General features: G+C 41.8%; 1 protein-coding gene across 2 annotated transcripts; it reads left to right on the forward strand.

Moving 5' to 3' along the window:
• Positions 1-5226: 5226 nt before the first annotated feature.
• Positions 5227-14487, forward strand: plpp6 (phospholipid phosphatase 6). Of its 2 annotated transcripts, XM_014216829.2 has the most exons (3): positions 5227-5844; positions 6786-6860; positions 9218-14487. In XM_014216829.2, exons 1-3 carry the CDS (start codon positions 5352-5354, stop codon positions 9586-9588), a joined length of 939 nt encoding a protein of 312 aa, XP_014072304.1. In that variant the 5' UTR covers positions 5227-5351; the 3' UTR covers positions 9589-14487. The 2 variants fall into 2 exon arrangements, with proteins under 2 accessions (XP_014072304.1, XP_014072305.1); XM_014216830.2 differs by lacking the exon at positions 6786-6860 and having other exon boundaries at positions 5228-5844.
• Positions 14488-14685: the final 198 nt, after the last annotated feature.

Here is a 14685-nt window from a genome sequence, read left to right on the forward strand (position 1 = left end):
TTAGAATTCTTTCATTTGTTCAGTATACACATCTACCTTGTACTCCTGCACAGCAACTAGATACTGGTACCCTGAGTATGCAGCGAAATTATTGATACACATTGTGTATTTATTACTTTTATATTTTATTTCTCTGCATTGTTGGGAAGGGCCGTAAGTAGGCATTATACAGTTAGTCTACTTCTGTTCTTTACAAAGCATGTGACAAATACAATTGGACCTCTCCAACTTTACAAGAATATAATCAATATGCCTTGACCATATGACGATTTACAATCTAATAGAGCTTAAAGTGTCATGGTCGAGGCATATTGATCATATTCTTGTAAAGATGGAGATGTCTGTCTGTGACAAAAACATTTTAAAAAAGCAGAGCATCTCTTTAACACCACAGTCAACCAAACAGGTCCTGCAAGCTCTGGTTTTTATTACATCTTGCCTATTGCCCGGTTATATGTTGAGGAGCTGCAAAAAGGACCTAGGAAAGTGGCATTTGGCACAGAACAGGGCAGCACGTCATTGTAAATACAAGGGTTGATATCAACAAGACACATGCCCACTCAATAAAGTATTGAGAAAATTCCACAGTCTGTATAATCAAATAACATACAGTTCTGACAGACATACATACCCCACAAGAACGCACCCAGTGTTCTTGTCACAAGTCCAAAACAAATTCAAGGCAATGCACAGTATTGTATAGAGCCATGATTACATGGAACACCCTTCCATATCATATTACCCAATAAAATAGCAAAATCTGCTTTCAAAAAAAAAAAGTATAACACGTCACAACGCCTCTCCCCTGCATGAGCAGCACCATTGAGGCCGTCGCCATTTTAAAGTGTCAATTTACTTCACGATTGAAGTTGGAAGTCCCACCCAGTTGAACACAAAAAAAAAAATGGTGGAAGCCCTCAATGGCTTGATGCAGAGAAGAGTTACTTTACTGATAAGGGTCATTTTTGTTAATGATTTTAAAAGCTTTGGAAATCATTTAAGGAACTAGGCAATAGTAGTACTACCAAAAACAAACTAAACAGTATTGGTCTAGTCTCTTTCTTTTGCAAAGGTAGCAACAGCCAAAGTAGCCAGTATGCTAGCAGAGCTTAAATGCTCCAAAGCTACAGGCCTGCAAAGTTTCTTAGAGATTCTGCTGAGCAAATTGCCCCTTGTATTAAGCATATCGTCAATCTCTCTTGAACATGGCACCTTTCCCAGGGACATGAAACAATCAAAAGTTATACCTCTGTATAAGAAGGGGATAAAGTCTGACCCTGGAGCGGCAGTTAGCCTAGTGGTTAGAGTGTTGGACCGAAAGGTTGCAAGATCAAATCCCCGAGCTGACAAGGTAAAAAAATAAAAATACAATTCTGTTGTTCTGCCCCTGAACAAGGCAGAGGCCTAGGAACCCACTGTTCCTAGGCTGTCATTGAAAATAAGAATGTTCTTAAATGACTTGCCTAGTTAAATAAATAAAAAATATAGGCCTGTGTCAGTGCTGTTTATGATATATTCCTTCCTGCCTCTATGCGCTCTCCTGCTCTCACCTTTCCCCTTCGTTTGTGGACTTCAATGACCACCACATCAGCTTTATGTGACCATGCAAAGAATTATTTTTTTATTTATTTTTTTACTTTCCAAGCCAAACCACTACACAGACTACATCGTTGTCCCCATATTAGCTAATGTAATGTCCTAGTCAGCATAGCTAATAGAACTAATGCATTAGTCATTGTAAATAATGTTCTCAACAGACTTGCCTAGTTAAATAAAAAAAATGTGTAAACTCACCACAATCAGTAACGTTACAGTGTATAGTCAGTAAGTAGTTAGACCGGCGGCCCCGGTGGCAATAATTTAATAAAACCAAAAGCTTACTTTGACTCAGAAGAGTTCAAGTGTTGTGTTGGATAGTCATTGCCAGCTAGCTAACATAGTATCCCTCTGTTTGAGCCAGGTGTTTGAGTAACTAAACTAGCCAGCTGCATTTGCTAAGTAAGTGAAACTGAAAAAGATTAAAATCTCGTGTCACCTTCATTTTTTAAGAAATGAAGTTGTTGAAAACTGTTGTCTTTCTCTTTGAGTCAACTACTCAGCACATTTTATGCACTGCAGTGCCAGATAGCTGTAGCTTATGCTTTCAGTACTGTAGACCTACATTGCAAAACAGTATATTTCAATAAATTATTTAGTGACGTGAATATATTTAGTCTAGTTTTTCAATGTTTTAACATTTTTCATTTTAAGAAATTCAGTGAGGATGGTCCTCCCCTTCCTCTGAGGAGCCTCCACTGGCCTGTATCTATCCTCAGTATAACAAAGAGCCTGTAAAGAGTTGTACATGAGCAAATTTATGAATGTCAACAAAGTCTAATGTGTGATTTTCTGTCAGGTTTGTCTACTTTACTTGAGTGACTTCATCAGGAAAGAGATTAAGGGAAATATCTGGAATGGTACTGCTTGACCTACAGAAGGTTTACCACTGTCCAAACTGGAAAGGGAAAGGGGGATAGCAAGTGGTAGAGGTTAACGGTTCACTGGCTAAGGCAAAACCAATGAGTTGTGGCGTTCCGCAGGGGAGCGTGCTTGCTCTTCTGTTTTTACTGTATAAAAAAATAAAAAAATAATAAAAAAAAATAAAAAAAAGTGGGTTCTTGCCATCTTTTCCTTTATGCAGATGACTCTACACTCTGGTGTCTCAAAAGTAAAACTATGTTGGAGAGCATACTTAGCACAGAGCTTACTAACATTAGCAAATGGCTCTGAGCTAATACGCCATCTCTGCACTTAGGTAAACCGGAGGCAATTATTTTGGGGTTCAGACCTAAATTGTGTAGGTCCTCTGAAAGCAGAGTGGAGTTAGGAGGTGAGGACTACTAAAACCTCTTAGCTACCTTGTATGCATCCTTTATGGAAACTTGGGAGGTGTGCGCATGGCCACTAAAGTGCTAGTGAAGGTTAATGCCAGGACTAAGTTTTTGGCTTGAAAGTCCAAGCTGCTTGATAAGAACTCCATGAGAGTGCTAGCCACTGGCCTAATTCAATGCCATTTTGACTACTCTAGTACTTCCTGGTTTGGGGGTTTATCTAAGCTTCTGAAGGGGAAGCTCAAGCTAGCCCAGAATAAGCTGATCAGGGTAGTATTGAAGGTGAGTCTATGTACTCAGACAGGAGCAGTTTTCAGGAACTCAACTGGCTGCCTGTTGAGGGTGTCTCAGATTAGACTGGGTTAGGTTTACAGGAGTATTTATGGTTCTGCACCGAGATATAAGTGATTACTTTCCCCATGCTAAAGACACACACAATCACAGCACCTGATCAGGTGTTGCTAATGTGTGCTTATACAGGTTCAGGAGTAATTCTGGGAAGGTACTTTCTTGTATACTGGAGCCTCAGAGTGGAATGAGTTGCCTCTGCCCACAAAAACGACATCCTCTCTGCGAAGCTTTAAAAATAAAGTAAAAAAATTGCCCATATGAGTGTACCCTACGATGTAACTGCAATGATGATAGATGTTCTTTGTTTTTATGTTTTATTATCTCGCCGTCATACTGTGTTCAATCTTGCGTAGCCATCTTGTTTCAAGAGGACCACAATGGAAAAAAAGTCCCAGACTTTGTCTTATCCTTGATGATTTTGCTTAAGCTTTTTCAAGTTGTGTGCTTGTTTATTTTATTTATTAAATGGTCAAATTAATAAACTAAACAAAAGAAAAATACTTTGGATGGTCACCTGGCTTGGAGACAAGTGAATAGAAGCACTGAGACACACCCCTAAACAATGGCAGCCTTGTCTGGTCAGTCACACTCAGTGCAGGCTGGTTTAACACACTGGTGCTATTGTGTTCCTCGAAACATTTTTACCTATAAATGAAGGAGGGGGCAGCTGGATATAGCTGTGCGCACACACGCTCAGGTCACAACGACTGAATTTAAATGGGATGTTTTTGCAGAAAGAATTACAATGTATAGGGCTAGCCTAGAAAAAAAACACGCCTCTAATTTTACATGGGGCGGCAGGTAGCATAACGGTTAAGAGCAGTGGGCCAGTAACTGAAAGGTTGCTGGTTTGAATCCCTGCGCCGACTAAGTGAAAAATCTGTCGATGTGCCCTTGAGCAAAGCACTTATCCCTAACTGCTTCTGTAAGTCGCTCTGGATAATACTGTTTGCTAAATGACTAAACATTTACAGCCAGCGTATCCCACTGCTGGCTGGCCTCTGAAGCTAAGCAGGGTTGTAAAGTCCGGGTAGCCATTTGATTACCTGTTCAGGAGTCTCTTGGCTTGGGGGTAAAAACTGTTGAGAAGCCTTTTTGTCCTAGACTTGGCACACCGGTACTGCTTGCCATGGCTAGGTAACCTAAAGTAGCAGACATAAAACAGGCTCTGGCTCATAGAGATAGATAGATGGAGGACTCATCTTTGTATCTGTGCCATTTATAGCATCGGTGATTGCATGGGCAGCAGTGAGGCAATCTCCTTTTTGAAGTAGTCCATTTTCTTCTTCACGATTGGTTGATCCCTCCTGATGACCCAGTTGGACATGACTCCAACCAGGTCACTAGAAAGGATCAGCTAATGAAGGTGGTAGTCCCACTCAGTTGACTACATAAAAATGGTGAAAGCCCTAAATGGCGATGCCCATGCTAATACGGCCTTTTGGCTGGATTACTAGCTAGCGCTAATAGAAAAATGTATTGCAGTCAATGCACTCTAAACTCAGCCTATTGGCATAGCCGTGGGAGGTATGGGTGTTGCAGCACATCCTGAAAAATCAGTTTTTTGATTTTTATTAATACAATAAAATAAAATGTTGTTCCCCGCCCCCACAATAGTAGTGCACTGGGCCTATACTATTCCTATATTAGTGACCAATTTAGCCGTATGCAGAGACGGAAAAATAATTCTCCCCCCATCCTCCTCGCCATTGGCACCTCCACTCCCAAACCTCTGCTTGCTGTTATGCCTATTGGCTCTTCAGTTTATTTTAGTAAATACTTTATTGACACCTATTTTTCTTAAAACTGCATTGTTGGTTAATGGCTTGTAAGTAAGCATTTCACTGTAAGGTCTACACCTGTTGTATTCGGCGCATGTGACAAATACAATTGGATTTGATTGAACATTCAATAACCGTGTTTTGTTCATACTTATACACATTTACAATAGTCAGGTAATTATTCAGTTTACCTCACTCGCAATCTTTCAACGATAGCAAATCTCCCAGTGTGCCTTGCGCTAGGAAAAACAAAAATGGCGTTTCAGGAAAGTTGTTGAGGACGTAAGAGGAATTGTCAACTGTGAAGCGGTGACATTAAACCTAAATTCAAACACAGAAGCCGAACAAAATGCCTTCTCCTAAAGCCAAAAACAGCGCCAATCGCAGTGGAGGTGGGAGTCCAGGTCTCAGTGGCAGCACCAATGGCAACGGACGCTACGAGTTCATGTCGCTGAACCGAACCCCTCCAGCCACTCTCTTCCAGCGGCCGGGCTCCGACCAAACCGCTGCAGCCAGACTGCGGGCCTCAGAGAGCCCTACCCGGCGAAGAGGCTCCGGGTCCTCCACCTCCTCGAACACAGGCATGCCCGAAGAGGACTGTATGCGGCTCAACCCTTCCTTTATCGGGATAGCCCTTAGCTCCCTCCTCGCCATAGACCTGTGGCTCTCCAAGCGGCTTGGCGTGTGTGCCTGTGAAGATTCATCCTGGGGCAGCATTCGACCATTGATGAAACTGATAGAGATTTCTGGACATGGAATACCATGGCTGGTCGGGACAGCCTACTGCCTGTACAAGGCTGACAGTGCCGCAGGACAGGAAATTATGTTCAATCTCTTCATGGGTAAATATGATCATGTCATATTAATGGGTTTATTCATAGTAATTCTGACAGGCAGCCCCCAGTGTAGACAGCCGGAAGGCTCCGATTAGATTTCTTCCATAGAAATAGAAGGTTGCCACCACTCATTGTCATGCATCCCACCACTCATCCCTATCCCCGGCCTTTTTACAGCACACACACACACACACACACACACACAGAGTGTTTGACTTGGACAGGAGCTCACTGGAACTGAGTACCAGCACCTGAAGTAATCATCTGCTTGAGTTGCTGCACCTCATATAGAATATTAGCTGAACAGTATTGAGGAGTTGCTGCACCTCATATAGAATATTAGCTGAACAGTATTGAGGATTTGCTGCACCTCATATAGAATATTAGCTGAACAGTATTGAGGAGTTGCTGCACCTAAATATGAATAGTACTGGCACCTATTTCAGTACAAGTCAATCACTGCACCCACAGACCACAAGGAGGATGCCATGCTTAATAATGAATGTCTATATTGGTGTTTTTATTAGATCAGTAGGTAGCCTACATATTTATAGTTTGTAGTGGCTCCTTTTCTCCCTCCTCCATTTGCAATGATGGTAGAAGAGGTAGAAGATGAAAGCACATCCTTGGTAGAAATCAACCCACCCTATTTTTTTCACCCGTCTTGTGCTTTCAGATCAGTGGCAGTACAGATTAGATTAGTCTGAGATGAGAGGAGGAAAGGATTTGGCACCTTATTCTAATTAGGCCTATCCTGCATATGCCTCCTCATCTACCCATGCCTTACAGCAGATACACACACACACACTATTTCACCCCTCCCTTCACAATATTTTCTTTATTTTCTCAGTTTCTTTCCTTTCCTTTGGTGCCAGCTCCTTACCTGTAACGGTCATCCCTCCGTTCATCCTGTGATCCATCTGTTTCTCTCCTTCACTCCTGTCCAGAGGCCATCCCTCTCTCCATCCCCACATCCAGCAGATCTCTCTCTCTGCTCCACTCTTCACAACAGATCAGGCAAGGTGACACACAGTACAGTATTATAATTCCTTATGATTATGCGCCCTAGTGTATCTAGCACACTTAAGGCAATATTTTGGAGGCTTAATTCCAAGCATCTATCTTGAATACTACAGCACGGGTTGACTCATAACCAGCAGTCCCTGTGGTTATATCCACGGGGCGGGTGGGTTTAGGGTCATGAAATATTGTATGGATGAAGGGCAGGTGGGTTGAATAAAGAGAAAGCAATGCATTAAAAATCCACATGTATAATAATTTTGCAATTCATATCTATAGGCTACATTTGAGGTTTTTCTTGCATCATTTTTATCTTCAATAATTGCGTAAGCCTATGCTTTAGGGCCTAACTACGCGCACCAAATGCACGGCAATCACCAAATGCTTTTGGGAACTTGGGCAGAAAAAGATCATGTCGATCCACTGAGGGAAAAAGGATAAGGTCGGAGTTGAATTCAATAAGAGAAAAGCTGTGAAATGGAGAGTTGAAAATAAAGAAAATGGAGGGCCAGGACGGTAATGTTTGGGAAAGATTTGGTGAAGTGGTAAAAGAGCATGATACCACTTCACCAAAGTTATATTATGTGTGATGATTGTGAGGCGCTATACAAATTCGAGAGTCACAAGATGGGGACTTCAAATATGGCACATCAAGGAAACTGTAGCCTACTGTTCAGATGGTTTAAATTGAATAGTAACTGAAGTCTGGACCCTGAATATAAACTCTCACATAGCCTAATATAATATCAACTCCTGCAGAATTATACATTATTTTGCAGTAAAATGATACACAAAATGTACATTTTGACTCGGGAGCAAGAGTGGAGAAATATTTATTTATTTCAGCATCTTTAAAGAATGAATGTGCAGTCTGTAAAGGTGCCATCTTTATCAGAGTCATAAAAGCTGATAGTATTTCAACCACAAAATATGCATCCAAGCCGAATTTAAATTTCATTAAACATGTTGGGTGGTTTTCACTGCTTTTAATTTCCCTAACTGGTCAAACTGATGTCATTAGAATATTTTGCACAGAAAGTCTTTTTGGTATTGCATTTTCTCCCCGGTCCCTAAATGGCTGCTGCGCAAGAGAAGCAGAGATGAAAGGGAACTTTACCAATGTCAACTAGAGTAAAGCATTCATCGATTTATGACATTATAGTGAGCAAGGGGTTTATTTTTTTCTTCTAGGGCATAATAACAGAAGAGAAACTCTATGTATCTAATTATAGATAAGTTGACTAACAAATATTCTACCAAAATGTCAGAAATTATAAGCAAAAACATATCTAAATTAAGTATAAAAAATGTATCCCGCACCACCTGTCAAAATTGTTCTGCCGTCTCCGACTGTACAGAGCATTTTCTATCGGCCTATTTGCAGGTTAGGGTTGGGTGCAGGACAGCTTTTCACTTCATCACATAGTCAGGTGGTTGCGGATGGGTTATTAACAAATGCGTGTGAACAAACGGCTGACCCGCGCATCACTAGTAAACACGCACACACACTCTTCAGATGCTGGTGCCAAATTCTCTCACACACACACACACTTACAATGCTGATGCTAGAAATACACATCCAGGGGGGATCAGGCAGAGTGTGCCATCTCTTGTCGTCTCAAGTCTTCCAACGCTATGAACAGTCAGACACTAGAAGAGACAGAGAATGTCCCCTGTTGGTGTGTAGTGGTCCTGGGGTGAAAGAGTGAATGTCTGCCGGTCTCACAGTCAGAAAAATAAACAGAGTTACAGAGAGCGAGGGGTCCTCTGTGCAGTATAAGTATTCACAAGGTTCAGCCGGAGCTAGAATCTACAGTACAGTAGCAGAGTGTGCCGGTACCACTCAGTCGGCAGAAGTCTGTTGCTCTGTGACGCAAGCAGACGGGAGAGGCGGTCCCTGTTGTGTGACTGTGTGATGCAGCCAGAAGGGCTGGAGGAGCCAATGACAGCTGCTCCTTTACAGCCCAGATAAGGACACCTCTTGGAGAAAGACTGCAGCTCTCTCTTTGTTTCTTTCTCTTTCCTCACACATCTTCTGTCTCTCTTTCCCTTCCTGGCAAAAGGCCAAAGCTGTTACTGAGCGCGTGTCAGTGTGTGTTTGTGTGGAGGTTCGGCTCAAACAGGCGTAGAGTTTGTTGTCTCATATACTGTGATAACATTATACGTTTGTGTGGGTGCAATGTGTATTGTTGCTAATACTATATGCTGGGTGTTAGTGTATTTGTGTGTGCATACATTTGTTTGTTTTGGTACTGTATACTGTTTACTGACTGGTCTGTTTGCTAACCATGTAATTGCTCTCATCTCTTTCCCCCTCTCTCTCATATCTCCCACCCCGTTCTGCATCCTCTCCCCTCAGCTCTCATTCTTGACCTGATCCTGGTTGGAATCGTGAAAGCGGTCGTCCGTCGGCGCCGCCCATCCCACAACCACATGGACATGTTCGCCACCTTCTCCGTGGACCGCTACTCCTTCCCCTCGGGGCACGCCACCCGGTCCACCATGTGTGCCCGTTTCCTGCTGGCCCACTTGGTGCTGGCCGCCCCCCTGCGGGTGCTTGTGTTCCTGTGGTCTGGTCTGGTGGGGCTGAGCCGGGTGCTGCTGGGAAGACACAACATGACCGATGTGCTGTTTGGCTTTCTGATGGGCTACTGCCAGTACAACCTGGTGGAGATGCTCTGGGTATCATCGCTGGGCATGCAGGGGTTCCTGGGGCTCATCCAGGGGTGAGAGGAGGGGGTGGGAGACAGACGCCCTGTCCCAATATGTATGAAACATTGACTGATCCTGTCCCATACTGACACTGTGGTCACTCATCATTGCCTGTTCAAGACAAACAACTACAACAAAGCCTACCAACCATCCACCCATATGTAACTGCAATCAGAAGTACCTAGGAGCAGGGTGCTCTTCCATACTGTGATAAAAGAGAGGGGGAGTGAGAGAAAGTGTGTCTGTGTGTGTGTCTGAGAACACATCTCTCTGAAAGGGGAGAATGAATGCTATAGGTTGAAACTTATGAATTGATTATGGTGTCTGTGGGGTGCTCTGAAAAGAGCAATGTAATTTATGGAGGACACATCATGTATTGATTTATTTTAAACTTGTAAGGTATAGAGCCTCACATTTCACAGGGAAATGGTTCCAATCGTTTTTTCCACCATTCATTTTTCCCATAGGGAATTTTAGAAAGACTTTAAATAAGGGCTGTGTTTAAATCTCTCTCGGACAAGGTGACTTTTATTAATATATTCCGCTCTATTTACTCTGATTTGAAAATTCTAATTGGCATCAAACTAGATATCATGCAAGACTACAAATCCCTGTAAGTTCCAGCACGTCATCTCTAACTGACACCTTTGCTAACAGGTATTGTGTCAATTTAAAACTTGCACAAGACCGTTCACAGAATTGTCAATTTTAAAGAAATGTAGCCAATTTATTCATTACTATATTTAGCTAACATTAGATAGTTAATCTAGAGACTCTTACCTTTGCCTGGATTCGGCAGTCTCGTCCACATCATCATGGCATTTGTAGTTTTTTAAGATAGTCACATTAGCAGCTAATTGACGTTTACATTTTGGGGGGTAAATACAGGCAAATATATTGATAAAAGTCACCTTGTCCTAGAGCGATTTACACGGTTATCAAAATGCCACGCCAAGGTAAGCCTACATGATACACAGCCCTTATTTTAAGTGTGTCTAAAAATGAATGGTGGAAAAACGTTTGGAACAATTAACTTGTTTGACCACTTTTTTATTTCTCACTGAAATATAGTCACCCTGAATGTGTTATTGCGGATCTTGAGGAATAATACCAGTTTTCTACAGATGGGTGAATGCTAAAAAATAATTAACATTGATGATGTTTTAACCAGAGACAGGAGGCATGGTTTTCATTCCAAATTAGGTTACCCAACAACTTTATAGCTACGCTGACATCAAACATGTAGTTCATTCATTTTATAACCTTTTAATGTGTTAAACGTGATCTCTCCTTATCTATGGCTCTGAGACCTGATCCTGTAGATGGTTCTCATCTTGTGGAGAGTTGATTCCTTATAGTAACTGTCTAAATAGGTTTGCAACAGGTTTGCAGTGGTTGGAGGGAAAACCAGAGAGGCCAGGGCAGGTTTTATAGTTCAGTCCCAGAGATGGTAGAAGTAGAATAGCTTTTTGTCTTTCTGATAGAAAGGGAAGATACCTAGTCAGCTGTACAACTGAATGCCTTCAACTGAAATGTGTCTTCCGTATTTGAGATCACAAGACGGTGAATGTCCAAGACTGGTTGCTCATTCCTGCTGTACTGTTTTGTTACAGGTGTAACTGACACACACACACACACACACATTGTGTGATTGCACCCAAATTGGCCATTTTAAATTATAGGATTCATTACATATACTACATAACATCTGATTTGGACCCCCAAAAATTCGAACAATGAGTTAGACATGGGGATTCCAAAGAAATGGTGAAAAGCCACCCACGGACCACCACACCCCACGCCACTCTCAACCCAACAAGTATACAGTACCAGTTTTGTATGTTTGACAAGTAGTATGGAGCTGCGGCTCGGAGTATTGTTTCTTCATCCTATGTAATACATTCTCAGTGAATTTGGTGATGATTTCTTTTCTCCTGTTCAGAGAGATTAGTCTTTGAAGTTGTTAGGTTTATGTCCTATCCTACATTCTGATATTACCAGGTTCTGACCACTAAATGGTGCTGTTCCTGCTCTTAGGTAAAAAATACAAATCCCCCTTCAATGTTTAAGGGATACATCTGGTTGTTGGCAACTCCGCTAAGGGTGGTAATGGTGTAACCATGGTGCGTGCCTTAGCCACTGGTTAGCTGTGGGCCGGATCTAGTGGCCAAGTGCTTTCCACCGTGTCCTTAACTGCCCTACTGTTAAACTGCTCTCTGCTCTGACACACTCATGGCCTCCCCTCTATATGAATGTACATTCTCTGGTGCATGTGAGGCAGGAGTGAGAGACCCAGTCAGAGAGTTCCCAGGTGTCCTGGGTGTTTAGAATGTTTCTGGTTGTTTACAGACGGTGGCCATTTTGTGCCCTTACCACTGTTGTCATTTGGCTGTTGTCACATTGTGAAGATCCTGCACAGACCCTAATCATGGCAGACGGAACAATCTTTTGTTGACTCTGATGATTAATATTCCCTCTTCTATCCCCCAGCCACTGTTCTCTCTCTCCTAAACTCTGAGACCAAAACCACTCTCTCTCTCCAAACCTCCTCTCAGCTGAGTGGATTCTGCTGTAACTGAGAGAAACCTGGAAGAGGTGTGTGTGAGAGTGAGTGAGGAGACCACCCACTCAAACACATCCGCCGTGGTTAAATATGGAGGAGCAGCTTATTAGCCCCGTCTCTCTCTCTTACCTTCTCTCACCCTCACGCTATTACAGCTTTCTCTCCCTCTCTTGCCCCCCCGTGTCTATTTCTGCTCAAAGAGAAGAGTCAGACTCCATTACCGCTCCATTCCTCAGCTGTTCTTCACCATTTATCTTGTGTTCCCTCCAGCTGAATCACTACCCTTTCCCTTGACTCCCCTTCGCTCATCTACTGTTATGTTGCATCCAAGCTCAAGTATGACTCCAAACTAAACATTAAGTATTTTTCTGGGGAAGATTTGGTATATGTTACAATGCAGTGAGTGCAGCTACACATGATGAGTTGGTCTTGATTAGTCTTCATGTACTATTCCCTGAGAGATGGTCTACATCAGTAGGGTATTTTTCTCTGACTGTTGTAAACAACAGTTTCTCTCTCACTCGCACTCTCACTCTCTCACACACATACAAGCTGTATTTCTTCAGCAATAATGCAGTAGTAGTATTCTCAAACGTATGTTTGAGAATATTATGCCCAATCAAATGTTATTTGTCACATGCTTCGTAATCAACAGGTGTAGACTAACAGTGAAATGCTTACTTATGGGCCCTTCCCAACAATGCAAAAAAATATATAATAACACAAGAATAAATACACAATGAGTAACGATAACTTGGCTGTATATACTGGGCACCAGTACCGAGTTGATGTGCAGGGTATGAGGTAATTGAGGTAGATACAGTGCCTTCAGAAAGTATTCACACCCCTTGAGTTTTTTCCCCACATTTTGTTACAAAGTGGGATTAAAATGGTTTTAATTGTAATTATTTGTCAACGATCTACACAAAATACTCTGTCAAAGTGGAAGAAAAGTTCTAACATTTGTTTAAAAAAAGTCATTAATTCAACACTAATATATTTTAATTTAGATAAGTATTCAACACTGAGTCCATACATGTTAGAACCACCTTTCTGGGTAAGTCCGAAGAGCTTTCCACACCTAGATTGCGCAACATTTGCCTATTTTTTTTTTTTTGTGAAAAATTCTTTAAGCTCTGTCAAATTGGTTGTTGATCATTGCTAGACAACTATTTTCAGGTCTTGCCATATATTTTCAAGCAGGTTTAAATCAAAACTGTAACTTGGCCACTCTGGAACATTTCACCGTCTTCTTGGTAAACTATTCCAGTGTAGATTTGCCCTTGTTTTAGGTTACTGTCCTGCTGAACGGTGAATTTATCTCCCAGTGTGTGTGGTGGAAAGCAGACTAAACCCGGTTTTCCTCTAGGATTTTGCCTGTGCTTAGCTCCAGTAACTACAATATTGTTGATCCATCCTCAGTTTTCTCCCATAACAGCCGTTAAACTATAACTATTGTAGTCACCACTGGCCTCATGGCCATGTGTTATTTCATAGTTTTGATGTCTTCACTATTATTCTACAATGTAGAAAATAGCAAAAATACAGAAAAAACTGTAATGAGTAGGTGTGTACAAACTTTTGAGTGGTAGGCTGAATCACAACCGGCCGTGATTGGGAGTCCCATAGGGCTGTGCACAATTGGCCCAGCGTTGTCCGGGTTTGGCCGGTGTAGGCCGTCATTGTGAATAAGAATTTGTTCTTAACTCACTTGCCTAGTTAAATAAATAAATAAATAATACTGTAGTTAGGGATAAAGTGTCTCTGTGACGGGCTAGATAAACAGTAGCAGCAGCGTATGTGATGAGTCAAAAGAGTTAGTCCGGGTAGCTATTTAACAATCTGTTCAGCAGTCTTATGGCTTGTGAGTAGGAGCTCCTGTTGGTTCCAGACTGCATCGATACTGCTTGCAGAGAGAACTGTCTATGACTTGGGTGACTGGAGTTTTTGACAACTTTTAGTCCCAAACTACTTTTGGCCAGAACTCTATAGGCCCCGGGCTTGGAGCTAGTAGTCTGTTTGGAACTGTGCGCTACCAGTTTGGCCATCTCAGCCTCTGTACAGTCAAAAGACAAAGTTTGCAGACACAAACACCTCCTCACGTGATCTCGCCAGCTTTATACACTGACTTATAACTTTCATCTATTGTAGTGTTGTTTTATTGTATAATCCTTCATCTGAAGTAATGTCAATGTATGCACATAAATGGTAAGATGAATACAGCATTGTTATTTTGGGTTGACTGTATATGGTAGCAAATTTGACTTTATTCTATGGATTTTGGAGGCGTACTCCAGAATGATTGCACTAATTCTGTATTTATTGATTTTTTTATTAAATGTGTCAAGTTGTGACCTTGACTCGCCATGTGGTTTATATTTAGCTATCTGGGACAAAATTACAGCAGGTTTATCTTTTGTGGCTTAATAGAAGTAGCTGAAAACTAGAAATGACAAAGTGGAATTTTAAATGGACCTTGATGCTATTCTGCAGAATTGTTTGAGTTAAATCTGATATAGAATAAGTAGTATGGTAGAATCTGCGTCATAGAA

The sequence above is a fragment of the Salmo salar genome, chromosome ssa10, assembly GCF_905237065.1.
Source record: "Salmo salar chromosome ssa10, Ssal_v3.1, whole genome shotgun sequence".
NCBI classification, from domain to species: Eukaryota; Metazoa; Chordata; class Actinopteri; order Salmoniformes; family Salmonidae; genus Salmo; species Salmo salar.